This window comes from Andrena cerasifolii, chromosome 2 (assembly GCF_050908995.1).
Source record: "Andrena cerasifolii isolate SP2316 chromosome 2, iyAndCera1_principal, whole genome shotgun sequence".
NCBI lineage: Eukaryota > Metazoa > Arthropoda > Insecta > Hymenoptera > Andrenidae > Andrena > Andrena cerasifolii.
The window spans coordinates 27,514,358-27,540,880 of record NC_135119.1 but is presented as its reverse complement, the minus strand read 5'-3'; the positions used below and the strand labels follow the sequence as shown (position 1 = coordinate 27,540,880).

Here is a 26,523-nt window from a genome sequence, read left to right as displayed (position 1 = left end):
GCCATTTTTTCTTGTAACTCAATTCCACCCCTGAATACACCTACACCAGTCACGCACTCAGGAATTAATCTTGGGGGAGCCGAGTTGAAGGAATAAAAATATTTTTATTACAAATTTAATAAACCTCTTGCCTACTTCCTGCGCCGTATACTTAAGGGCTTTATTGCTTTATTGCTATTTTTCTCTGTATAAATGGATTTTACTTCCGCCAATTAAACTATTATCATTATTATTCTAAAATTCCCCGGGTGATTATAAAAATTTATTTAAATTCCTTTTTTATACAAAGCCCACTCTTTGGGAGTACCAGTGTCCCCTCCCCTGGTTGCACCGCTGTCCTAAGCTACCAAAAGCATCGTTAATATTCCCCCCAAAAAACAACTCTGCATCACGAAACCTAAATATTTTACTCTACCTGCTCTCTATAAGGACCCAGGGAAAAGAGAGATGGACTGAGAAGAAACGCGATCCGAGTAGGCAGATTCCAGCTGAGCTAGGGCGACAAGTGCAAACGCACGCGCGCAACTCGATCCGCGGGGCAGGCAGCAACACCACCTCGCCGAGAGGGAAAGTGGCGCGCGGTGGATTTTCCACGAAGCGGGGCGACCCGAGGGCCCCGAGACGCGGCTGGACGCGGAATGCGCGTCGCAAGTGCGGCGCGTGCGACGGGAGACAATGCGCGACGCCCACGCAAGCGCATACTTCCCTCGACGGCCGAGGAGACACGGGGAAGGCGAGCGAACCCTCCGGAGGAGAAGAAAAAAAACGGAGAATCGACGTGACGTCAATCGGGGGCTGCTGCGTCGACGGGGATGCATACATAATGCGCATCCGGCGCGCGTCGAGGAATCAAAACGGGCGAGAGCCTAGCGCGCTGCTATTGTCTCCGATTATGTGACTCGCGGCTTGCCATCGGCTCTTCCTATTTCGAACAGCTGAATGGAGGATCAACTGCATCGGGAATGCAGTTTTTGCGGCGCTACTGGAGGGTTATATATAGTGGTGTCGTCGAAAGAAGGATGGGTGAGGTGATCGCTATCCCCTCCATTTCTTCGACTGCGTGTAGGCGACAGGGGCACTCGATCTCTGTCACTCTACGCGATGGGAGTAAAGGCAAGCCGAAAGGTAGTAGTGCTCGATTAAATTTGAATCGGTCGGGGTGGGCATTTTGTTTCGCTGATGCTTGCAAATTATTATTATTATTATTATTATTATTATTATTATTATTCATCATCATCATCATCATTATTATTATTGAGCAGGTACATTCTTTCCTTTAGTTAACAATGATAAGAAATAAAGTAAAAAAGGATTACATATAAACTAAAATTAACTTGGAGTAACGTACGATCAAGATGGAAAAAATAAGCACTTCTTTAGAGCCCATGCGTGTCAACATTCTCACGAATCAAGTGATTTATAAATGTAGCGAGTGCGCCGTAAAAGAAATTAACACGATTGTTACAGTCGATAGGTTAAGCGTTAAATTGCGAGTGCCAAAAGTTGATAGCGGTACGTGGTTCGTGTGTGGTTAGATTAATAAAGAGAGAAGGGTATTTTCGGCTTACCCTGTCCTGGATCCTGACGTTCTCCTGACCCCTCTTCAGGCTAGGAGCCCGCAGGACCTTGCTCGTGATTGGTGGTTCCATCATGGTGGTAGACTTTGCTCTCTCGTCAGGATTTCATCCCTGAAGGAGACTCTATTTTCTCTCACTCCATGGTCTGTAATCAGAAATGTACACGACTATTGTAGGGGATCCTGAGGAATCATAAAACACAATACCTGCTAAGAAATTCTATTATCACTACTGTAGGTTGATGAAACTTCTGCCACGAATTTCCATACTTCCTACCTCTCAAAGTCTACTGAAAACTTGTTTCAACAGCCACCATATTCCAATACACGCAGTCTTTCCCTCCTTGCTGGAAGCAAATGAGAAACCAACAAGCTCCTACTATTCAAAATCCAAGAACCGATCGCGGCAGAAAAAAATCGCGTGAAAAAAACGGAGGTTCGATGGTCGAAAAAACAGTATTACAGGTCGCCGGGCGAAAGTAAGAGTAGAGGTGCGCGCGCTCGCGATCGTGGGAGATGGAGACCTACGCGAATTCCAGTTGGACAGGCACAGCTGGTGGTTGGAAACGCGAGGAATGGATAACGGTATGCAACGGGAGTTAACGGAAGATAATGCACGAACAGGTACAAGCGCGCTGGAGGATTCCTCGAGTGTCGACCTCGCCTCTCGATTTCCCTTGCAGACACCTCTGAACGCTGCGCACACGAGCCTCCGTGCAAACGTCTCAAGGGTTGGCGACATTCTTGCCACGCTTCCTCGAACACCTGGGTATACGTCGTACAATCTTATACGTCTAAATTGACAACTATACTACTGGGATTCCTTTGCCCTGGTCCAAGCGAGAGAATTCACTCGTTCGATATGAGAAATTCGTAACCTATATTCCATTAGCGTTTTGAGTGGCGTTGGCGTGTTTTCACGCCACATTATTACTATTATTATTATTGTTGTTAAGGTAGTATCCCACTTATATAAAATAAAAATTACAGTAAAGTAGTTACATGAATAAATAAATGTAGACATCGAGATGGCAGTTAAATTAAACAGAAATAAAAAGATAACTATCCCTGTGCACTTTCATAGTTTCTGGAAAGTATTGTTAAAAAAATTTCGAATATTCAAGAAAACGAAGCTGAGAATTCGCTTTAGGTAGAGAAAATTTTGCAGTAGAAGTGATCGCTTCGAAACGGCTGACCACTCGATTCGGTCGATTTTTCACGCTGCGTGGATGGTGGTACCGTCGACCGTGAATCGCATGAAAAGTTTCGTGCAACGTGTACCGCGAGAAGGAGCACGCGTATGGCTTCCGTGGGCGCGAGGGTAGGAAGGAGAGAGAAAGAGGCAGTTTAGCGTGACGCGAAATCGATAGAGTACGATATTAACCTCCTCGTTTCTTATAGCTCTGTCAGCAGCTAATGGTCGGCGGGGCTGGCTTCCAGAAGTCGTCGAGATAGAATCTGCGAGATGGATGGGTCGAAAAAGTTGTCTCGCGTGGCAGCTTGTATATACAAGGATTGATAAATGGGGCGCGCGGATTTTAGGTACGGACGGTTTCCTAATTGCATCGCGAAAGGCTGGGACGGGAGGCATGGTGTTCAGCACCATTTCAATCGGAAACGTTTAATTGCGGTGTGGAGTGTTTCGAATCAGTCGACTATTACAGCTGGGATATTTGGGTGGGAAAAAAGAAAGGAACCAAGCATCGTCTTCCAATAATAGATATATTGAACTTGGATATCTCGAACTTCGATGATCGATATATCGTCTTGCGTTTATCGATACATCGACTTTTAATAATCAATACATCGATCTTCCATAATCAATACATTGACATTCATTATTGTCAGCACAATGATTTCCCTAATCCATCATTCTCCATTTTCAAATATCATTTTTGCCAAAACTGTTCATCCCACACCTATTTCAAGTCCCGCATAATGATCCTCCAACTCGACCAAAAACTAACAAACATACCATTCCAACCCGAAAAGCCCATCATAAATACCAACCTACCAAAAACCTTCATACCACGCCGAAAGCGCGATCCCGGGCACTGCACCGCGCTGGCATACTGTAAGTAGAGTACCCGCGGCTTACAAACTGCCTACAAATGTCCACGAACACGAGGCACGGGCGACTTGAGCGCGAGACTTCCGAAAAACAGAGAACCACAACGCACGCGCGCACGCGTCACAAAAGCGGGAATGCGCCGTGATAGCGTGCATCGCGTACGCGCATGCCGAGCCAATTACCGGGTGCGCGTTTTAGCGCACCGCGAACGAGAAAGAGCGCAGGGGGGAGGTGGTTCGTTGTCGCCGGGATTTATGAGCTGCGAAGCCCGGCTACGGGGAACGGCGGCGCGGCGCGCGCTGTCGGTGCGCAGGCATCGTTAAACGCGTCCTTAACAGACCGCTGATGAGGTTTGTCCATTAATACGTATCCGATGTCGCGACGACTCGCAACGCTACCCGCCAGCCAATGGTAAGAAGAAGAAGAAGAAGAAGAAGAAGAAGAAGAAGAGGACGAAGAAAAAGGGCCTGGCTGCCAGCCAAATATTCGAAAATCAGGGGGGATCGGAGCAGCCTCGCGGCATCGGCATTTCCACGGGATCGGGTATCGTCCATTCGTTGAAACTTACAGACCCGTCTACTTATACAGGATGGACCACCGTAACCCGATTACCTTCAATATTTCTGTTACCACTGGAGAAATTTAAAGTGCTTTTTTTTTAATTGCTTTGGTTTAGAGAACCCCTAATGCCGAATATAGGGTATAATTAGTTTTCTATTATTTTTTTTTATCAGTGTGAATGTCTGGGGGAAAATGTATTTTTTCAGAAATCCATTCCACATGGGTCCACCTCAAAATAAACAATTTATATTAAATTTGGATCCCGTTATGATCTACTATTCCTATTCCCCGTTGAGAAGAAAATTTGAATACCTAACGCGTGATCCAAATAGTTTGATATTCACCGTGGGTCAAAATGGACCCCGCACCCGCCGGGCAGGCGGTAAGAATAATGGGTTCGATGGAACGATTGGATGTCTATCTGTTTTTCATCGACGCACGGCTTTTTCCTGTTACAACGGCCAGCTGGGCGCATCGCGTCTCGTGCAAGGGTGAAACTTGGCACACGGTTATCTCCGTGTATATAATGAATACGAAGCTGGTATTATATCCTGGCGTTTGGCAGGCGTTCAAAAGGTGCCCTTTTGCGAGCAGAAAGCTGCTTCTGTTGATGGAGGGAGGAGATGAGTTCTATTTGATGTGTGCCCCGCTCATACGACTCCAATATGGCGGTACTTGTTTGCTCTTTAATTGGGAATAACCCTACAGCGAATGAGTGTGTTCCCAAATTATTCAATTCTATTCCATGGACTCGTCCGTAGAGACACCAAGATTGTAAATGAAAAGTTAACCGAGTTCCATTAAACTTGCTTCCTTCTTCATCCCCACGATGCAATCCAAACAGAGGGTTAAATATTCCACCCCGAGTTCATAGTGCCTCGAGGAAATGGGAATGTTAGGAGGTACCGAAACTTCTCCGATAAAATTGCGGTCGGAAGAAGAATAGAGATCCATTTTCGTCTCCTAAACGCCGAGGACGCAGTTAACGAGCCTTCGACGTCCTTCGAATCGAATGTCATCGATGCCTATCGTCACTCAATCATCGCAACGAGCTCGTCCCGCATGGTAAATGGTGCATCACCGAAGTGTCTATTCTTTTCGTCCAAGAGACAGGTCGTCGTGCCAGATACGAGCAGCCGGAGTATTTACTCGATCCACTAGGCCAAATAATAGTGGTCTATTAATTTCGGTGAGGGCGCACGCGCGCTATTTAGTGCGCGAGTTGGTTAAGCCACGCTGATTTCCGTTTTTACGAGCCACGCCTGCCGAACGGTCGCTAGGAGAATTGGTGGTGGTGCTACCGGTTCAGATTCGGAGCCTGAAGGAGCTTCGAAATGGCACTTCGTATTTAGTATTGGTAATACTGGTAGAAACAGTATTTAGTATTTATAGTTCGGCCGGCTGTCCCAGGAATATTTTCCTTGATTAGCTAATTTATACGGAGTATAGGTAATTGAAGATTTTCTGTCTTATCCCAGAAAGTATTAGTCAACAAATTTATCTATTATCCAATTTAAGAATCTAAATATCTGTTATAGAGAGTGAGTATATATATATATATGTATATATCGTCCAATAAAAAAATTCTTCCACAAAATAAATCTTTACCACCACTTTCCTAAATCTCATTATAAATCCATTACAACATCCTGGAGACCTGTTTACCTTAAAGTTCCCTCAAGCTTCGCTATAAGCGCGCACGTGCGTGGCCCCAGCGAGCAATAATCGAGGCCTGACGCGATCCAATAATTAAGACACCAGCACCGTCCTAACCTTCTGTCCCCACCGCGTGTATTAAATAGCAAGACCGGTGAAATTTATTTCCTAATCGAAATCCACCTCTATCGGAAAGTCCCACGACACTTAGCCCAACGTGGGAGACGCGGAACGGGTACGATTACTTCATGGACCGGAACACATCTGACCGCCTTAAGAAAGTGCTTACGTTTCGTCTGCGTTTTCACCAGGACGCATTTGCATTCCCCTGGATCGGAGAAATCTAATACTTCCAGAGGTTGCTTGTCTAGCTCGAGCTGGAAATACTACGATTCTGATCGAAAGATAAACGTGTGTATGTAGGTAACTTCGCTGCCTTTCCATAGATTAATTACACTAATTTACAAAATAAAAAAAAAATTGCGCAGCCGACCCCATTTTTTTCTTTCTTATGTATAATGGCCCGCTGATTCCGAAAAGAAGGTCCAGCACAAAAGAAATGCAGCCTCAATGGAAGAAATGACAAACTGGGCCCATTTTTGCGATTTCGATTTTTCCCAGATGATTAAATGAATTGTCGATGTCAATTTCGATCGAAAAAATGACTTTTTTCACACATATCCATCGTTTCACCCGAACTACTGAACCGATTTGAAAATTTAGTGTGGTAGATTTGTTGGTGATTCAGTTATCTTTAATTTGATATAATTTTCGACCATATCGGTCATTCGTAACACGAGATATTCGCAATTAAGTGGGACCATCTTTCTGACAGACAGGTAAAAAGTTCCCCTGTCGATATATCGAAAGCGTATCAATAGAAAATTTTTTAGACCTTATTTTTGGAATCAGCGGGCCATTTTACATAAGAAAAAAAAATAGTGGCATTGCTGCGGAAAATGGTTGTAAACTAGTGTTATTAATAAGGATTAATTTAGATTAACTGCAAAACAAATTTAAATATCAGAATCAATGTTTTGGTCCCCTTTACTTTTTTTTGTAAATCGTTTAAGTTGGAATGATTTGATATTTTGTTAGAGCAGAGGGATGTTAGATGCGAGAAGGAAAATTGTATCGGCGATTGAAACAGGAAGCCGTGCAAACTTTCGTTTCAATTTCATGTCGTGACAACGTCGAGGGGATTTCAGTGGCTCTAATTACCAAAGATAATGCCCCGGCGCCCTAGTTCGCAGATCGGTCCCGCATTAGCACGGATTTTGGCAGATTTCCATTCGAGTTACAGCTAATCCGACGACCGCGGGCGGACTCCTCGCCCCGCGTTGCTGATTAAAACCGCGGACAATGATCCGTGGAGAAACAATCTCAAGCAGCGACTCGAGCTCAGAAACTTTTTAACTGTTGAAATACCTGGTATTTCCACTGTTCCTGGCAACAGCAATTTAGGGCCAAACCATCTGGAAGTCTGATACTTGTAAACATAAAAGAACGTAAACTACAGAATGTAACTTTTTTCAAGGATCACGATTTTCGAGTCCCCTAAATTTACAACTTTTTAAGCATCCAAAATCACTATCGTCGAAATATTAAATTCATTTCGCGAAATTTCATTTTATTTTCTTATCTGGACGACTCCTTTTAAATAAAAAAGTATAGAAATTATTGTCAAGAAATAAGAAATTATTCAGATATTGTGTTAGTGATTATTGTCTTTCTGGTTGTATTCTCAAGAAAGTGGAACTCGATAAAAATTGAGTATGTTGAGTTTTGTGTGTGTTGAGTTGTATATCCTAGAAGTATCAAATTCTCAAGAATTCTTTACTAACCCAGACCTTCTTTCCCTATTACGATATTACGTGACTTTTTAAAAAAGGAATTCGATTAACACGTGAGCCTCTCAGAAGTCAAACTAACCACCTCCACTTAAACCTCTGAATTTTAATACTTGAGCACAGACTGACAATTAGTGTCACTTAACTTACCAAATTTCTCTAGCTTTTATTGTACGTAGTATTTAAAAAAAAAAAACAGAGGACCAGAACTTTGACCCGCGAAGCGTGGACACAGCGCCCCCCCCCCCCCCCCCATAGATGACACCAGACTAAATTTAATCGCGAGCAAGCCTCGTAATGCGCCAGGCGATGTAGAGATACCAGAACGTCAAATGGTAGTTAAACGGTGTACATCAATTTCGCGGTAAACGTTGCGTACGATAATGCATGCGCACGCGCACAGAAAGGAGCGTAGCGAGCCGCTGGCTTATATTTTTCCGCGCTGCTAATCCCATTCATTGCGTTTAAACGGCGGACATGGGATTACCTCGAACGGTTTCTCTCCTTGGAAACTCGCCTTCAAGAGCAAACGAGCTTCCTTCCTCGGATGCTGTCGAGCTGGGCGAGCTTTCAATGAAACTGCACCTTGTGGACGATTTCTATGTGTATTCGAACACGTCGCTACATTGGGGATTCATTTTTACGGGTAAAGTGAGTGTTCCAGTATTGCACCTGCTGATCAAGAAATTGGTACCTAGATAATGAGTTACTGTACTAGTTATGTATATATATTTGAAATTTGAGAAAAAGCTGTAGATGAAATGTGCTTTGAGCAGTGAGGCAGAGATGGGCAAAATTTATATTTAAATAAAATTTCGAATAACGAATAAAAGTTAAAAAGTGTATTCGTCATGTGTCGAATAAAGTTAATTTTAGTTGACGTTAGAGTTCGACGAATAATGTTAATTTGTTAACTATTATTCGTTATTCGAAATTTTATTTAAATAAAAAAAATTCCCATCGCTGCAGTGGGGTACGTAGGGTGCTAGAATACTGTGTGTTGCAGGAATATAGTAAATAATTTGGGTCCCATTGAAGTTGCGTGTGAAGTGATATTTCTGGGGGTATGAACTACCAAATATGTTTTTTGTTATCTATTACAGGGCTAAATTCTGATCTATGAAAGGTATGGTACAGTAGCGCACCCACAGGGTTGCCAGGGGGCTCTACCACCCCTCCCCCCCCCCCAAAGAAAAGGGGAAAAGGAGATTAATATAACCACGACTGAAGTAATTCCAGAGCTTTGTAAATAGAAAAGAAAACTGGATTTTATTGTTTAAATAAATTTCTTTATAATTACCTAATTAATTTTATTGAATTTCGATTAAAAATACTATTATCAACTGGGCTCTATCTAAAATTAAAGATTAGTATGCTGAATATATCTCCAAGTTCTAGAATTGTTAGTAAGGCACTCGAGACTTCTCCTAATTGTCCCCCAAGTAGTTTTCTATCGCTAAGTTTACTTTGAATTTGTGGACTGCACCTAGGTGTATCTTCCTGCAGAATCTTACAGTGAAGAGATCTCGGAACATCCAGTGGCGCGTTTGTATACGGCGCATCGACACGAACAGAACGGGTTTGAAAGAATTTTATCGAAAAGAAATGCGTGTCGGGCGGTGGAATAACGTGACATAACCGCTCCTAAATATAGAAGTAACGCGGTAAGTATAGACGCGGCTTTTATGTAACGCGCGTGCACAAGTTTGAGCACGAGAATGAAGCAGGGAAGCGTACAATAACAAAATCGGTGCGAACGCACTGTGTGTTTACTCTGGCCGAAAGGTTAACGAGCGAGTTTCGTAGAGACTGATCTCCGACGCGGGGGAAAGTTTCGCAGCGTCTGTGCAGCGCATCGCGGGGACTAATGGTGGTGATGCAAGATATATTTGGGGATATATCAATTCGAGGTGCTGGTCATGGAAGCATCCAAGGTTTGAGCTGTGCCTTTGTGGAAGAATATACTGATGTATCGAAATATATCAGCGTATATGCGAATACATCAATGTATATCAGAGTATCTATGCATATATGAGTATGCGTACATATATCAATATACATCAGAGTATATGTGCATATATCAATGTATATCAGTGTATATTAGTATATATCGATGCATATATCAGCAATATATTGCTGCATATGAGCGTATATGAATATACTCCCACATAATATATCAGCATATATCACTATATATCAATAAATATCACCATATATCGCTATATATCAAGTCATACCACAATATATTACTGTCTACCGGTAAATATTACTACATATCCAATACATTAGGACACAAATATATCAATATATCAGTCTCAGAGTATCTTCACACTATCTCCACGCAATCTTTCGACAGGCCTAACGAAGCCTCCGAGTATTGTTCGAAGAAGACCCAACTTACACCCGGAAACCACGTGTACCAGCCAACTGGAGGAAACGAATTAACGCAGGGAGAAGTCGCTGGTACTTCCGGCCACCGTGAATCCTCCGACGTGGCGGCCAAACGCGTCATGAGAGATCACTCGTAGGCTTTCACCGTTCTCCGGAACAGGAAGCAGGTAACCCAATTCGACCGCACGCGAACGCCTCTCGTTATCGGCCCACCGTACGATTAAACACCGCGTAAACGCGGGGAACCGTACGATAATAGCCAAGATTTGTAGCGTTCAGTTACAGCTAAGCGCAGGTTCGTTCCTTTTCATGCATCTTTGGTTTCTTTGGCACCTCCGTGCTCAGATTTATAATAGACAACTGATAATCGGGAGTTAGCCAGGTGCACGCGTACCCCAATCAATTTTCAATTCAATTATCTCGGAAGGTGCCCTTTAATGTTAAAAATACAAAAAGTGTCTGAAAATAGATACCGTGATATCTCAAGGTAAATTATTTATATTTTAATAACTAATCTGATAATCCAAACATATTTGTGGGCTTTTTAATCTTTTCTTCACATTTTATTTTTATTTTATGTGTAATGAATGTGGAAGGAAGAAGAAAAGGCAATTAAGTTTAGAAAAGCAGGAATAACATCTGCCCCTATTTATTTTTCCAATTTTATTGTATTTTATTTCATTTTACTTTGCTTTTACAATTTTTTTTTAATAAAAATTAAAATTAACAAGTTTAAATAGAAACTTAAACGTTTTTCGAAATGCTGCACCACTCCCGCACGTGCGACGTGTCTCCTAAAAATGGATGTTTTTAAATTCAATTTTTTAAGGGTGACAAATAATAAAAATTTAATTTTCTTTAATGCTAGTAGCAGTACAAGATGTTCGACTAATAATATGTATCCTTGGAAGAAATTTTCATTGCAAAATTTAGACACGGTGACAATTTTGCGTAAGGTGCGGCAACTGTCTCACAATTACCCTAGGCGATATTAGGTACACTTTTTTCAGGACCGGATTTCTGCATGTTTACGTTTCTTAATTCCTAATTAAAAATTTGTAGGTTTCAACGATTCTAACGTATGCTACATGACAGATGAATAATTATTATTCAATTGACAGCGATTTAACTTTTGCTAGGCGATATTAGGTACGGTCACCCTCTACCTTCAATTTCTTACACAGCACAAAATATTCTAAAAAATACACAAATACCAGATGCCCTAGTCTTCAATTAGAGAAAAGTGTGCAAATAATTTCTATTCCTAAAATCTCTTACCCACTAAAAATGCAGATGTTGCAATTATTTCGATAAACCATCGAAGGTATATAACTACGAAAATCGTTATGCAGACCACCTTGAAGGCGTTCCCGTGAAATACCCCCGGCGCATCGCCGACCGAAACACGCAAAGGTTTCCAGGTCAGTCCGCGCCTCTCTATCGGTTTTCGAAATCATCGATACCATTAGTCAGCGGCAGACAAAGTACAGAGGCGGCGCGGGAGAGCGTAAATCTCGGCAGGAGCGATTTACTATCGCGTCTTCGCGGGTCTCGCGTATACCTCTGGAAACAGAATGGGCTGTCAGCAGCGCGTACAGTTAAACGTCGTAAAGGGAGCGTGAGAATCGTAATGACCCGCCGCAAGGAAAGCGGCGACGAATTGCTGAACGCTATATAATCGCTTCACCTACATGCCTGACGATTGTCACGCGATACGCGTAACTCGAGTCGATCCTACGACTGCAATCGTACCTGTAGCACCGACCCGACCCCACCACCTCTGGATCTAAGCCCCTTTCAAATACTACGAAAATTAGAAATTAAGTTAAATTTTTGTTCAGCCCTTAATTAATAGCAGCTCTCCACCACTACAAGTGCACGTTAGGTATACAGCGCTCGAATTGGCATAATTTTGCAAAATGCACCCCCTCCAGCTACCTGAATTCCTGGTACCACGCGTTTCCCTAGCACGGCACGCAAATTCCAGCTCCGTTTGATCGATCACACGACCGGATGTCGCGTTTGTTTCAAGGAAACGAGCGTTTCTAAAGGAGAAATGGGTTAGGGTACACGTTTGTTTGCGACGTGCAATCGCGTTTTCTCGAAAGGGGTCCACGGTGCGCCGCGGAAGTAGACGGAATGCTGGGAGGGCCGATCGGAAATCGATTAGACCGAGTGCCACGAATCCCAAACAAGCGACTTCCCTCAGATTGGACCACCTCGTGGATGCTGGAACGGAATTTCTCTGGCATGGGACACGTGTTCCCCGTCAATTATCCAGGGAAATTGAAAAGTTCACCTCGAGTCCTTGCCATGCACAAATTGGTACATTGCAACCCGCGCGCTAGTTTGTCACACGGAAAGATCGCTGTTTTACATAACGATCTGGAGATAGCCCCGCTTTATCGCTCGCCTGGCGTCGCGTCTTATCAGCGTCGTTAAACGCCCGATAAAACCATGACACCTACCTTCTGCTCGGTTTATCACTGATAAGATGCGAGAATAATGAGCTGCGACACTTTCTATCTGCGCGCTGTGGACGGAGTGCAAAGAAATACCTAATGGTTCACACAGGGGTATTGATGAAGATCTGATAAAAAAAAATGTGACGCAAAATTGAAACTCGGATCCCTATAAAACTGGGTTTCACACTTTAGTTTGTGATAACAAAGAAGAACGCAACTAATTTGCAAAAGTAATTGAACAACATATACTAATTGTAATTACTGTAATTAGTTACCAACTTTTTTAAGAACTATTATACTTGTAGGAGCATCGAACAACATTGAGATTTGAGGTGGAAAAGAAAGAAGTCCATGGAAGGCCTTTGATTCATAATGTGGTGGACTCCGGCCACTTTGCCCACCTTCTGCTCGCGCATGCACACTGGAGCTACCACTATTGTTATCTACATCTATACATATTAGGGTGCCACTTATTTATTAATTGTGGGTAAAAAAAATATTCAAATTTTCCGTAGGACCCCTCCTCATTTTGTTTCATTTGATCTGTTACGAGCCGAGGCTGAGATTGAGTTTGTTTATTACAGTTTGTTTATAACGGACGAACCGGTGCCTGGATAACACTGGGAGCCGCTAGGAAATCTACTCTCTTGGCCGAAAAATCGGCCACTTTTCGGTCATGGTTTTTATAATGAAATAAACACTTAACGTTTTCGAATTTCTGGGGGTATATTCTACCACTCTTGAAATACATGAAAAATCTTTGTTGTTTGTTTATTTCATTTGTTTACATAAATATTTCGCAGTGTAGTTGGCGGCTTCAGAATTGCTGGCGGTTGAAATTTCGGACGACTGGATCATCGGAAATAAAAAAATATGGTTATCTCGCTTTCTACGAAAGAACAATTTTTAACCTAAATTATTAAAATGGGAGTCGATCAAAGTTGAAAGTACCGAAAAGGGCATTTCTTTTGTGTTTAATAGATATAGAATGTGAGAAAATATTTAAAAAAATCTTAAGATATTTGTAGTTAGCCAGATAGCCATACTCTTGCTAATTAAGACCGAGAGAGTAGAATGTCCCCGTAATTTAGCCTCGTAACTTTATAATGCGATACACCTCGAGCGGTAAAGATATATCCATGTGGGTTAGTTCACAGTGTAAATTCAGATGATGATTGATTCAAATAAAAGAACTTTGAGTAAGAAATAATTAATTATATTCCATAAGCTCGGTCTTTTACAATTGTTTAAGTGTTTTATTGTCGCGGTAAAAAGGGATAGTCGCGAAGAAGGTATCTAACATCTAAAGTCGATAGAATTGGAAAATTGAATTATTACACCAAAGTAAGTGTAGTTGTACAGTCCTGCTTTCACGAGGAACAAGTTTTAGGGTTCCCTCGAGACGCAGAAGTACGAATCTCAATTATCGAGACCTTGGTTGTTTGATTCTCCTAGCCTATACTTTGTACGATAATTGGATAGAGACTTTTTGGCATTCAACCGCCAAAAGGACGTTACGAAACGATCCGTCACGCCGTTTAAGCGCATCTGCGAGCGACCGTGTCTCAATCTCGCTGCAAGAGTCGCGCCCGTCCTTCGTCTATCCTTGAACTCGTAATTTTACGAGCCACAAATCCGTCGCGGTAATTTACGACACGCCCGTAATCACAGCACAGCCACGTTTACTTGGAGCTTCCTTGAACCTCTCCTCGCGACGTCTCGTCACGATTCCGGCCGCTTAAATTGACCATGCTTCGGTCTATGGGACACTTTTTGATCGTAAACCGATTGGAGGTGTAACTTTTGAATCTTTGAAGCTATATTCTCTGAACTTTGAAGAGAAACGATTAAGAAGATTTTTCACTCCCAATTGCATTGAAATTTGCGATCGACTTTCGAGAAAGATTATTCTAAGTGTATATAAGGTAACTAGATACAAATTCAACCCTAAATCTGTGAGTGGCAAAAGAGACGAAGGGACGCGGGGCCATTTGCATTCCCTTTTCGCTGGGCTGCGATTCACAGGGAACCTTTCTCTTTCATTCAGCCCACCAATTACGGGACAATGAGAAATAAATTACGCCGCGCGCTGAATTAATTTGTTCCCCGTTCATCTGCTGTATAATTAATTAGGTAATCGGCTCGCGACGATGCGCCGTGTACAAGCCTTAGCCAATTTTTATTGATCGACGGCGATGCGCTTCCTAGGTTTTCATCCGTTGTTATTAAATTCATCAATTGTATCTTGATGTCTGTTCTTTTTGTCACTATTATTATTATTAACACATTTCTTGACTTTCTTAACTTAAAGGAGGGCATTGCTCAAAACCTAGCACCACTCAAAGTGTTAAGGTAGGTACTACCTTGATAAGATTTATCTACTCGACTTCCACTTTCGACTTCACAGGGGTAAAAGTTACTTTTACAATCTCCACGTGTAACACTTCTGAACGAGGTGATGACGAATGAGGTAGTTACTAGTTATCACGTAGACACGTACTACAGTTCTTTATATTAGGTGGGTGCAAATGTTCATTCAATTGCTTCAAGTGATAGGTGTACGGAAATGTCTGTTTACTACACCCACTTGTACTCTTACCAGAAAACTGGGAAAATATCAGCTTAACTAATTTTTGTTCGAGTTTATTAGAAGGGCACTTGGAATTATTTTTTAGAAAAAGGCAATAAAATACTTTTCCTTGTCTTTTTTCACTACACCTACTTGTACTTTTACCAGAAAAGGGGGAAAGATCATAGATACCCAAGGAAAATGCTTTGATTATAAAAGCTTGTAATACAAATATTTTTATTCTTAGTCAAGGCTTTGGTTCAATAAAGAAATTGAATAAAAATGTCCATCACCGCTGTTCTATTTATTGAAAAATTCCTTCCAGCCCAAAGCAGGAGCAATTCGCTTCTCAAGTGGTGCGACAGTGGTGGACGGAAGCTGTCGATGACTAAAGCTTTCGGGACAGCTTTATTTCGGGCGGCCATTTTTCTATCCGGAGGGGAAAAAGGAGAGCGCGAGATTCGCGGAAAAGTCGTACGAGCAAAACGCGCGGCCGCAGGAATTTCTCGGGCAGCTGGCCCTCCCGTTCACCGTTGCAGCTCGTTATATCTTTCTCTCACGCTTTGTCACGCGCCAGCACGCGATTGCGCACGTGCGATTTCTCTCCGCAGCGACCCATTACTCCCGAATATGTCCCCTTGCTTTCGTGACATTTTCGTATATTGAATTTTGACGCATCGGGCGCAATTGCGCTTCCTGTCGGCATCGGAGTGTTTGGGTTTAATTTTTCATTCGAAATTGAGCACTCGGTAAGAGTCAGAGGGTAAATGTTATTGGCATTTGGGAAACTCAGATTTCTTGGGATTTGGAATATTGATTGCGTCTGAAATTTGGAATGTGGTTGCCTTGGAATTTTGAACTACAGGGTGGTATTAGAATTTGGAAATTGGAACATAGGGTGAGTTTGAAATTTGAAATACAGGGTGGTATTGGAATTTGGAATATAGAGTTCTTTTGGAATTTTGAAATTTGCAGTATAAAGTTTTTTTCAAATTTCGAATACAGATTTGGTTCAGAATTCGGAATATAGAGCTTCCCTAAAATTCAAAACATGCAATTTTCATAGTGACCGACAAATTTAAATTCCCCGTCCACTAGGAATTCAAAACGAACACTCTCCCCTCCACATATCACACAATTAAATTTCATCCATTTCTTCATCGCTTATCACCTGCGGTTCCCCAACATAGCCCACGAATTGTGAGGATTCACACCGGGCGTTATAAATAAATGACTTAAAACGATTTCGTTTTAATGCCCTTAGGGGGATATTAAGTTAATAAAGGAAAGATGATAGCGACAGAAATTTAAGCGTAGTTAAATCTGGGCGGCTCTGTGAGGCCGTTTAGAAACCCCGCGAAGTTTCCGTTACGCAACTATCGTAGGTATATCAGGAAGTCGCGGCTGGAAGGTGAAGAAACCACCATGGTGCGGCGGAGAGGTGTTGGCTGCCATACGGTTGATTGTTACTGTCAAGGTCCCATAGGGGAGACTGATTGCCAGTCGAGTGGCTAACTACTCGGTTGCTGGCGCCTTTGATCTGATCTCTCTCTCCTCTCTGATCTAGTTTGTAAAACAACCGCGCGTTTATTCCACCGCGAAAACTTCCACGTTTATTTGACCACTCGCGACCGGAGCCTCAGAAATAAACCAACTCGCCGTCCGAAGCACTAACGTTCCTTTAATCGATCTTTGCTCCTGATTGACGTAGCAGGCAAGTGTAAACCAGGCAGAACGTGCAACTAAGATCTGTGTTAAATCTGGAGGTGGAACATTGGGTCGTTTAGTAGATATATGTCTACTAACTCAAATTCTTATCAATTAAAGTCAAATTCTGTTCACAACTAGTGCAAATGGAAAACATGCAATTTTCTTAGTATACATGACACGCAATTTCTGCGGAATTTGAAATATACTTTAAATCATAGAGTGGCTGGTAGGAAATGGTGAAAATGACTCGGACCGCAAAGGGTTGATTCCTTGTTTCCCTAATTCTACTTCGATTTCCTAATTCCATCGGAAATTCCACTATGTCGAGATCGATCGACACCACCGGCGTGGTGCTCCAGCAGCAGTTCAATGAACGCGTGCTCCTGGCGCGGGACAAAGAGTTGCAGGGGCAGCGGCGAACGCTTTGGAAAAACGAGACGATGGTCGCACAGTTTGTCACTGCCAAGGTCCCATACGTCGTGACGTGGTTTGTTCGCCTGGTTGGTGAGGTACGTCGAGGATGGACGCGATGACCGGTCCTCTTTCCCTCTGTCGCATTGTCGGTGGCGGGGACGAGACGAGAGAAGACGAGACGAGACGAGGAACGTGACCCGCGAGCCAAAGAGTCGGTGGCGTCCGCGCACCTCTATCCGCGGCGAAAATAATCGTGGAAGGTGGAAAGAAGAGTTGAGAGGAAAAAAAAAACGGAATAAAAGGTGAAAAGAACCGATGGAAGGAAGCTCCTCTCTAGAACTGATCCCCGAGCCTAAAGACTCGCTCAGCCAATTTTAAGCAGCCGAAGGATCGAAAATGATAGCATCGCTGGCTGGTGATTAGATTCGCTGAGGCGCACGGATTAATCAAGCAATTTAGTGGAACACGATATCAGCCTCCGTGATTGGTAGCTGTACGCTGGAGTGCTTAGTAAAACGGTTTATTAAATTCTGCATGCTGCTTAGGTGAATTAATTTTTAAACTTTGAGAGCGAAGGATTCGTGTATGCGCAAGAGTGTGCGCGGAGAACTCCTATTGGCGTTCAAAGGGTATGGTTACGGAATTGGAGGAGAGGTTTTCCGCACACGGTGGTGGTTGTTCGTTTTGAAGTTCATGCAGGTGTTAGTGAGATGTTAGTAAATGGTGTTATTAGTGGAGCGGGAGGTACTTGTTCCCTTTGGGGGTAAATAATAAATATTCTAAGAAAATTCACCTGTTTCTATAGTCACGGTTTGTAAGATGAAGAAAAGTGAATTTCAACTTGGAAACCTTCTTATCGCTAACCAAGATCACCTTTGTTGCCTGAACTATGATCTTGGTAAATTGGACCAGACATCGCGAGCACTAGAGATAGACACTAATAGACCAGTTATTGAAAGGACGCGTTGCGATTATTAAACGCGAGCACGCATTTATCGGGCACTCGAGATTGCCTTCATTCACTTCTATTAGTTGTGATTTCGCTTGACGAAGATGTCGATGCTAGATATTCATCCAATTTACCGTGTCATACTTCTCAAATCGGTTTAAAGTGTACTTTCGCAATTAAACAAACAAAAGACGACCCAACACCTGCTCGAGAGAAATAAATTCTGACCTTCCACAAAGCTTCGTAATGATCCCACGCAATATTAGGAAACAGGAAAGCAACGCAGCTGTCCATCAAAGGCGATCGAAATCTCGAAAGGCTAAGAGACGAAGTAGGTATCGATGATTCACCTATCGATAAAATTCGCATGAATCAACTTTCTCAATACCCAACATTTACTTGTAAACATCGAATGAATAAGCGCACATTTATTAAAACGAACAAAAGCTATCTTGCTCCCACAATTCTCTGCGCTTCCATTTCACGCGCACGCGCACGTGCACAGGGAGCACAGGATGGAAACGCAACAAAGGTAGGTACCCGCCTCGTGCACTCGCAATTTCCAACTTCCTCAAAGAACAATAAAATTGGAAATCACGCGAAGAAATTCAGACAGCTGGGACGAGACCACAAAGCCAATGAAACTGCAAATATCAAAGAGAAAGTCCCTTTCCCAATCAATCGCGAAATCGTCGAGATTAAGCCTCGCTTGCGTCACTCCTCCAAGGCGATTAATGCAATCTCAAGGATTATCGAGTTAAACGGTACCCCAGACAGAAGTCTCATTTCATTGCCCCCGCGTCTGATGAATCGCGAGGAACTCAGCAGCCACCTCCCCCCTACGCTTTCCAGTCTCGTTTCAGAGATTGCATCGCGCGTGCGATTAATCGCCTCTAATTGACCGATCCTACCTCAGAGAATTGCGCGCTAATTGCGAGAAATTGAGTGAGATCTGGAGGGAAAGACAATTGAGACACGCTAAACGAGGAGACGGCTCTCGGATCGCGATTTCTCGTGGTACGCGTGTTCCTTGACCCCTGAACTTGGCAGAGAGACCACTCTCGCTTCGAGAGTCGTTAGAGGCAATTCCAGGGGGAATTTCATAGGTTTGCCAAGGCGAAGACTATGATAACTGATTTCAAGGGTCTTCCTCTACTTACTTTCTTGATACTCTTTGGGAAGCTGGGAGGGTTTGATCGTGGAGTATGAGAGTCTAGAGGTGGTGGACGTTGGATTTGAGGGTCTAGAGGCATTGAGCGTGGAATTTAAACGTCTAGAAAAGTTGGACGTTGCATTCGAGGATCTACAGCTGATAAACATAGAATTTGACCACTTACAGCAGAAAAGGTAAAAAAAAAATGGACAAATATCGAAATGAAAGCAATTAGGGCCCAAGTAAGATGTTGAATGGCTTTCGTCAGCCATGGCGATCTGCTGATATCATTACTGGTTTCTAATGGAGGTGGCATTATCGCGGTAATTGCATACCACCGCGCGTCTGTCTTTGGTGGAAACGATTAATCTCCCTGGTCCGCATTGGCAGTACGCGCATTTACCCCTGTTTAGCATGGTTTCCATAGTGAAAATATGCTTTTCGACGATACCGCGTCCATTAGCATACTTCCTTTTCCTCGGCGCGCACCGACTGTTAACGCTCTGATTAATAGGAAAATGATGGACGGCCATTACTGCGCTCCCGAAACGATCAGCGTTCCTTTCGATTCTCCAAGGATCCCGCCTGCGTCCTTCGACGCGCACTTAACGAAATTTAAATTCCTTTGTCGGCGTTCGTGTAGCAATCAAGTGGAAATCTGCGAGTTCGCTATACAACTTGAAGGGCATCCTTTGTGGAATAATTATTCAGCAACTATGAATTAAAAAAAAAATATTCACGGGAAGCTTTCCATTCGAGAAAATCGAGTTTGAAAACTCGTACTTCTTTCGCTTGAGTAAAATCAACAGAAGTTGAAACTGTGGAATAACTTTCTTTGAATGCACCCTTACTTTCGAAAAAATCCATTCGAAGGTGGAAAATATTTTCAGTCCAGTGCACGTGTACTCGATAGATCTTGCAGCTCGATCTTCTTGTAAGTAAACAAAGCGTGCTATTCTCTTACGAGCATATTTCATTCCACCTTTCCCAAAGTTTCACTGCTTAGTTCTGGAACGCTTTGTGTAAATATTAAATAGGGGTATTGGGTGCAGATTACTACTTTCATGGTTATTATTAAGCCAACATTACTATTCTCACGGAGTAAAAGCTACGGGGAAGCATCCACTGCCAAATATAATAAAGGCACGAGTGGCCAGACAACCAAGGTTCCCAGTAACAGAATGTAGGGGAACGTGGCTGGATCTCGAAAAGCCGTCACGTAGGCGCGCTCAGTGTCCCTGAACGCTACGTCTAGCCTAGCTATTCCACGCTTTACGACCCAAAGTAGAGTTGCACCATGAACTCTATCCCATGGGATGGCTCCTAAAGATGCCGTATTGGGGTTCGACGAATTTGTCTTCTTCCAGACGGTTTACGAACCGCGGCCATGTATCGGACAGAGTCACAAGTAGAATTTAGATGAATATTTGAAACACGCAGAATCGAACAGGGTCGCAAATATTAGGTCATCCCATAAGTTCGCCTCAAGTTTTATACTTACATACCATATCGAACAGTCACTAGATTAGGTCACCACGTAAGTTCGTCTCGAAAATTGTGTAGCGAAATTTAGGTCCATATTTTAAACATAGGCGCCTTTGAATTTTATGAAAAAACGTAGATAATATGGTCGTTCAAATAACAAAGTTGCAAAAACTTAAATAAATAAATAAAATTATGCATTCAGTTGACATTTGCAAACATTGCAGTTTCGCAACTTTACCTGTGGAATGACAATATTATATAATATTTATTATTATTGTATAAATATAAGGTGCGTCAACCTCTTATCGCTCTGTCTTTAGAAAACGTATCGCGAAGTAGGTATATGAACATTAAAATGACCTATATAATACTTCCAACAGAAAACTATCTTTTCCTCCAACTTTAACAATTTGCGCTGGCAAATATTCACAGATGCGCGTGCCAAAACGCCCCACTGTAACTCGCCGTGAGGCGCCACTTGATATGAATACTAATTTTGTTTATTAATAATCTTTTACAGTATGGTATCTTTCAAAGCAGTCTGGAATTAATAGTCATTTTTATTCCTGCGACAACTGTCTACCGACGTGTACATTACGTCGTTGGCGACTTTGTAACAAAAACATCTCGACGTCTTTCCAGCGCAAGTGGTTAAAATCAACCCTTCAACACCTGATACCATTCTACCATCCCAAAACAGCTTCCTCCTTCATTTAACCTCGGAAGAAGCTACAAAACACCACCAAACCCATTTCTTAATCAAGCCTCCGCCATTCGCGCGAAAATTTCATTTGCACGGCGGAAAATTTCGCCTGACGGAAGTCCAAACAGGGGTCGCCAGTTCAGGGATGCGACAGACTCGAGGCGCAGCCTTTCAGAGCCGTCGAAGAAAGAAACTGTGCACGGCCAACCGAACTCAGCCTCCTTTTCATCGAGCAGAGAAGTGTTTGCTGAGCAGTGAGCAAAGATTACGATAAAGAGTGCCGAGGCAACGTCGGCGATGTTGACGCTGCACTGGCGGAGTTCGCCGTCCTCGGATAACGAGTCAAATACGATAGCGTTCCGCGAGGTTAAGCGAATTAGGGACCACCTTGGTCCCAGCCTTTTTTATGATCCAAAGATAATTCCACTCGAGCGTCGCGATAACTTGGAACGTAAAGAATTGAGGGGCCCAGTGGAAAAAGGCACCTTTTTATGATTTTAGAGGAAAGCGAAATTGTAATTATTTTAAATGGTACTTGAGTTAGGTGGTAAATAACACCTACCTATTACCAAATTTTAGCTGAGGAATTAATTTTATTACGTCGCATTTGTTTTTTCTCAGCGCGAAGAAATTTTAATATGATGCTGCACAAAGAAACGAGAATTTATGCATATGTGGCATGCGACTGGCAAGTAATATAAACCGTGAATTGCTAAAACGCTCAAGTCCCCGGTGGCCCGAGGCGCAAAATATGGCGCAGGAGGGATAGCCGTCGAAAAATATTTTCCACGCGAATGATCGCCACGAGGGACTCGATGATCGCCGAGGGAAAGCCGTAAAAGCGACCTGGAGTCGAGTTACCGTTCGAAAAGAGCGGGGTCGCGTCACGGCAGAGCAGCGCTAGCAAGCGGCGATATATTATTGAAACGCGGCGGGAATTATTTGGCGGTTCTGGCCCGACTGTAAAAGCGTTACGAGCTGGAGCTAGACAAATAAATTTCCTTAGGACCGGACGCGAGGAGACTGCGAGGGAATATAAACCTACGGATTATCGACCGGTTTTCCACGGCCCTTCCTGGCTCCTGCAGCCCGACGTGCAACGGGACACGTTGTTGGGTAACTAGATTATTTTCGTTGGGTTATGTTGCACGGACCGCTGGTCGCGTGGAGATGAAGTAACTGAGAGTAACTATTTTTTTGTGTTCATTTTTATTGTAGGATATTACGGAGCTCCTTGAGGCCTCTGTTTACCCGTGATGAGTATGCATATTCTGGTACGACGTGGCACGTGTGTACGTTTACGTAAGTTGATAAAACTATCGTTAGCGCGGTGTGTACAAAGTTTGCAAGCACTGAGGATAGAGTACTGGTATGAGTCAGATGTATAAAATAGCGGTGGATTGGGAATTTTATATATTCAGGAATTCTTGCTTCCAGATTGCGATAAAATTACTACTTAGTATGTTAAATTTAGTATGCTTCGAATGAATCAAAGTTTTATGATAGTAACGATGGGCTTGGTTATTAGTATGCGATAGGGACCGGTAATATTGACTAGCATCCCAAAATATCTACCGAGACTAACTCTAGTATTTCCTCGTAACGACCAAATATCAGCTAGTATCTGCTAGTATCTATTAGTATCCTTAGTAACGTTCCCTACAGTTTATCCATGAAATATTCCTCCAAGATAGAGCAACGAGAGAAAAAGCCAGACAAGTATCTGCACGTTTAAAGTTGCCAAGGTATCGCCATTTTCGATAACTCGATATGATGTCAAACCACGATATTTCCATCGTTCCGCATCGAAGGAGGCAACCAGACACGCGCAGGAAAATATGTCGCCGTAATGCCGATACCCAACGTTTCAACAGAAATGCACCAAGTGTTGCAGGCCACTTTGTGGAATGCTCGCGGAAACACGCGGAGACGAGACGGAATAAATAATTCTCGGCCACTCACCGCAAGCTTTCCGGTTGAATATCGCGTCCCGCGTAATCTGCAACACAAATAACACCGAATTTTTAGAATACTCCACGCGTTTTAGCAAGTGACTTAATCACAATGCAGTTCCCTTCCAAACCATTCATTTTTACCCGACAGAATCGCAAGTATCTATAGAACACGGAGTGGAATTCAAAATTAATACTTTATTCCCAAGAATTCACAGTTCTTTGTGCTCACAACTCCTCTAAGACAGTGGTGAGCAACCTTTGGTCCGAAGTGGGCCACAAGTGGAAACCTGCTACTGTATGAGGGCCGCAATAATAAATACATAAATATACTAATCAAAGACGTTTTTTTTTTAAATTTGATTTACAGTTTATTAGTAATATATACACAGTAATATTTACCTACCTACCTACAGTGGCTCACAGCCATAATCGTTCACTCTTTAAAGTCGCTTAACATTATCAAAGTTGGTCTAAGCGACTTAATTTTTTTTTTTAAGAAGCTAGAAGGATTAGTTTGCTAAGTGATGTATTCCGTCGTGTTGAAAAAAAAATGTAGTTGATCGGAATAGCAAAAAAAAAATAGTAAAGGTCGTTTTTTCAACTTTTTTTCTGAACCTGTAATGAAAATTCAAAGTTTGTAGCTCAGTTTGTAAGTCAGAGCAACGTTGACCGATTTTGATAAAGTTTTCAGAATGTATACAACTTACTGAAATCTGAAAAAAAAACGACCTTTACTATTTTTTTTTTTTGCTATTCCAACTGCAATTTTTTTCAAAACGACGAAATACGTCACTTAGCAAACGAATCCTTCTAGCTTCTCAAAAACTCGAGTTGTTTGGACCAATTTTAAAAATGTTATGCGATTTTAAAGAGTGTACGATTATGGCTGTGAGCCACTGTACATATTATAATATAAACAGGTACATGTACGTATACTTTTCTAATTAAATGAAATTAAATAACTATTGAAATTTACTTAACGAGATACTTGATTCTGTTTTTCATTAACGTGTTTGACAATATTGGGTGCGATATTCGAAACTGCTACTCTAATACAATTATTTAATCGTTCGTCAGGGAGTCGATTACGACGATCACATTTTAAAACATTAGAAAAGGATAATTTTATCCTACTTTTGGGGGAAAAATTCATTCTGATATCTTTTACAGTTGAAAAGATATACGCAAATGTTGAGACGGGCCGCGGGTTGCTCATCATGACTTCCATACAACGGGGCGAATAAGATCACCTGTTCTTGGATATTCAAGCGTACGCTACAGACCAATTACAGAGGAAATTCAAGGACAGCGCGACATTCGTTGCAAATCTTGACAGTCGGGTGACGCATACCCGTCGGCGGGGAAGTGTATAGAGAACGACGCAGCGTGTGTGGAACCGTGTCGCGGACTCGGATTTCCTGTTCACCTTGCTAGGAATACCCGGAGGCAGCTGCGGATTCTCGAAAATGGAAAGAGCCGCGAGGAAAGGCCCGTGAAAGCTCGCGCAAGGACGAACGCGACCGAGGGAATCCTTCCTGAATGATCACGGGCGATTACGGAGCTGATACTTTCAATGGCGCGGTAAATGTGAGAAATAGTGTAATAGTAGTGTAATATAATATTCAAATGGCGAGCTACCTTATCTTCCACAGTTAACAGGTTAAACTTTGTAGGAAATGCAGAAATCGTAGAATTAAACTTATAGAAATTAAATAAGAACTTCTGCAACTTGAATGAGAACTTAAACTGCTGAAACTTAAGTAAGAACTTGGAATTCTACAACTTTAGTAAGAACTTAAAACTTCCACAACTTATGTAAAAACAATTAAATAAAGCATTACTTAAGGAATTTCTGTTCTCTTTTCTTCCCAATGGGGGTATATGCTCGACAAAAACCTCCTCCATCTTGGAACAAACATCAGCGAGCAACCTGCACAACTGGCAAACGCTGCAGAGGAGGTACAGAGCCAGCTGTCTTATCAACGTAAACACTGACGACAAGAAACTCGAGATAAGAGACGGATATCGCTTTGAGGTCGCCCCTAATCGCAAGGTACTAGCCGAGTTTCGTGTAATGAACGACCATCGCGTAATATCCACCTGCGTTTCCGCTCAGCCTTCGCTCCTAGAAAGCGTCTGCCATACTGATGCACTAGCTGACGCGCTCCTGGCCTCGGCCTGTCGATCGCAATCATCCATCCACGTTCGATTTCTAGCTAACTGGGAACTGTCTTCTAACTACATCAAATAGGGAATCGTTGAAAAGTAGAGTTATCGCATTTGGTCCCCATTTTGTCTATTCTTTGGCATTGCAAAGCAAGTTCCTGCTACATGATCTAGTCCTTAGAAAATATGTTGATGAGTTCTAGGTATCTGTGTGAAAAGATGGAGAGACAGAGTTGATTATTTGATTAATCTTTGTTTTAATATAATATTGCGAATCCTGGTAAAAGCAAATCTTTCTAAACACAGTTGAAATTTTCTCACGGAGATTCTTATCTTGTATTATTCAAATGCTACGTCGTCCTCGCATTGCACTATCTAAATAGAAGATAGAGTTTCTCCGCGTCATCGTCACTGCTTCAAAATCCTTCGAGTTCACCAAGAGTACAATTTTATTCTATCCTTTAATCCTACTTTCCCGTTGCTAACTTCGCTGCAAGTCAGACTCTTCCAGTTCTCTCCTGAAGCAAAGTCACTTCGCCATCTGACACATACGAATACAAAAACACAGTACTAACTTCCACAGACTGCAGAAGAATAAAAAACTAAAATAGCACACAAGGAAGTGACCTAGCGGAAATTCAAATTAAATCACAGAATATAAAAAACTGCGATTCTGCATATGCTACACCTTAAACCCATTTAATCAAATAATCAACCGTAACAAACAACGTCAATTTTTTATTTCATCCAAGCTCCGAAGATTTCATATATTTTATTGTTAATTCCGCAAAGGAATTGCAACTAAATTTCTTAACTAAAGATAGCCCGCAAATTGATCGCAATTTAGAA

The 26,523-nt window shown here is 42.4% G+C and overlaps 1 protein-coding gene across 2 annotated transcripts in view; it reads right to left on the bottom strand.

Annotated features, from left to right (window-relative positions):
- Wdr62 (WD repeat domain 62) overlaps nt 1-26,523 on the bottom strand; it is a 102,738-nt gene that overhangs the window by 56,153 nt on the left and 20,062 nt on the right. Inside the window, exons 2-3 of one of the 2 annotated variants that reach the window (XM_076807005.1) lie at nt 23,516-23,552; nt 1,569-1,722 (exon numbers count right to left, since the gene is read on the bottom strand). In XM_076807005.1, coding sequence (XP_076663120.1) covers nt 1,569-1,652 — 84 coding nt within the window. In that variant the 5' untranslated portion in view covers nt 1,653-1,722; nt 23,516-23,552. The remainder of the gene's footprint in view (nt 1-1,568; nt 1,723-23,515; nt 23,553-26,523) is intronic. The other variant, XM_076807006.1, reaches the window with a different exon arrangement.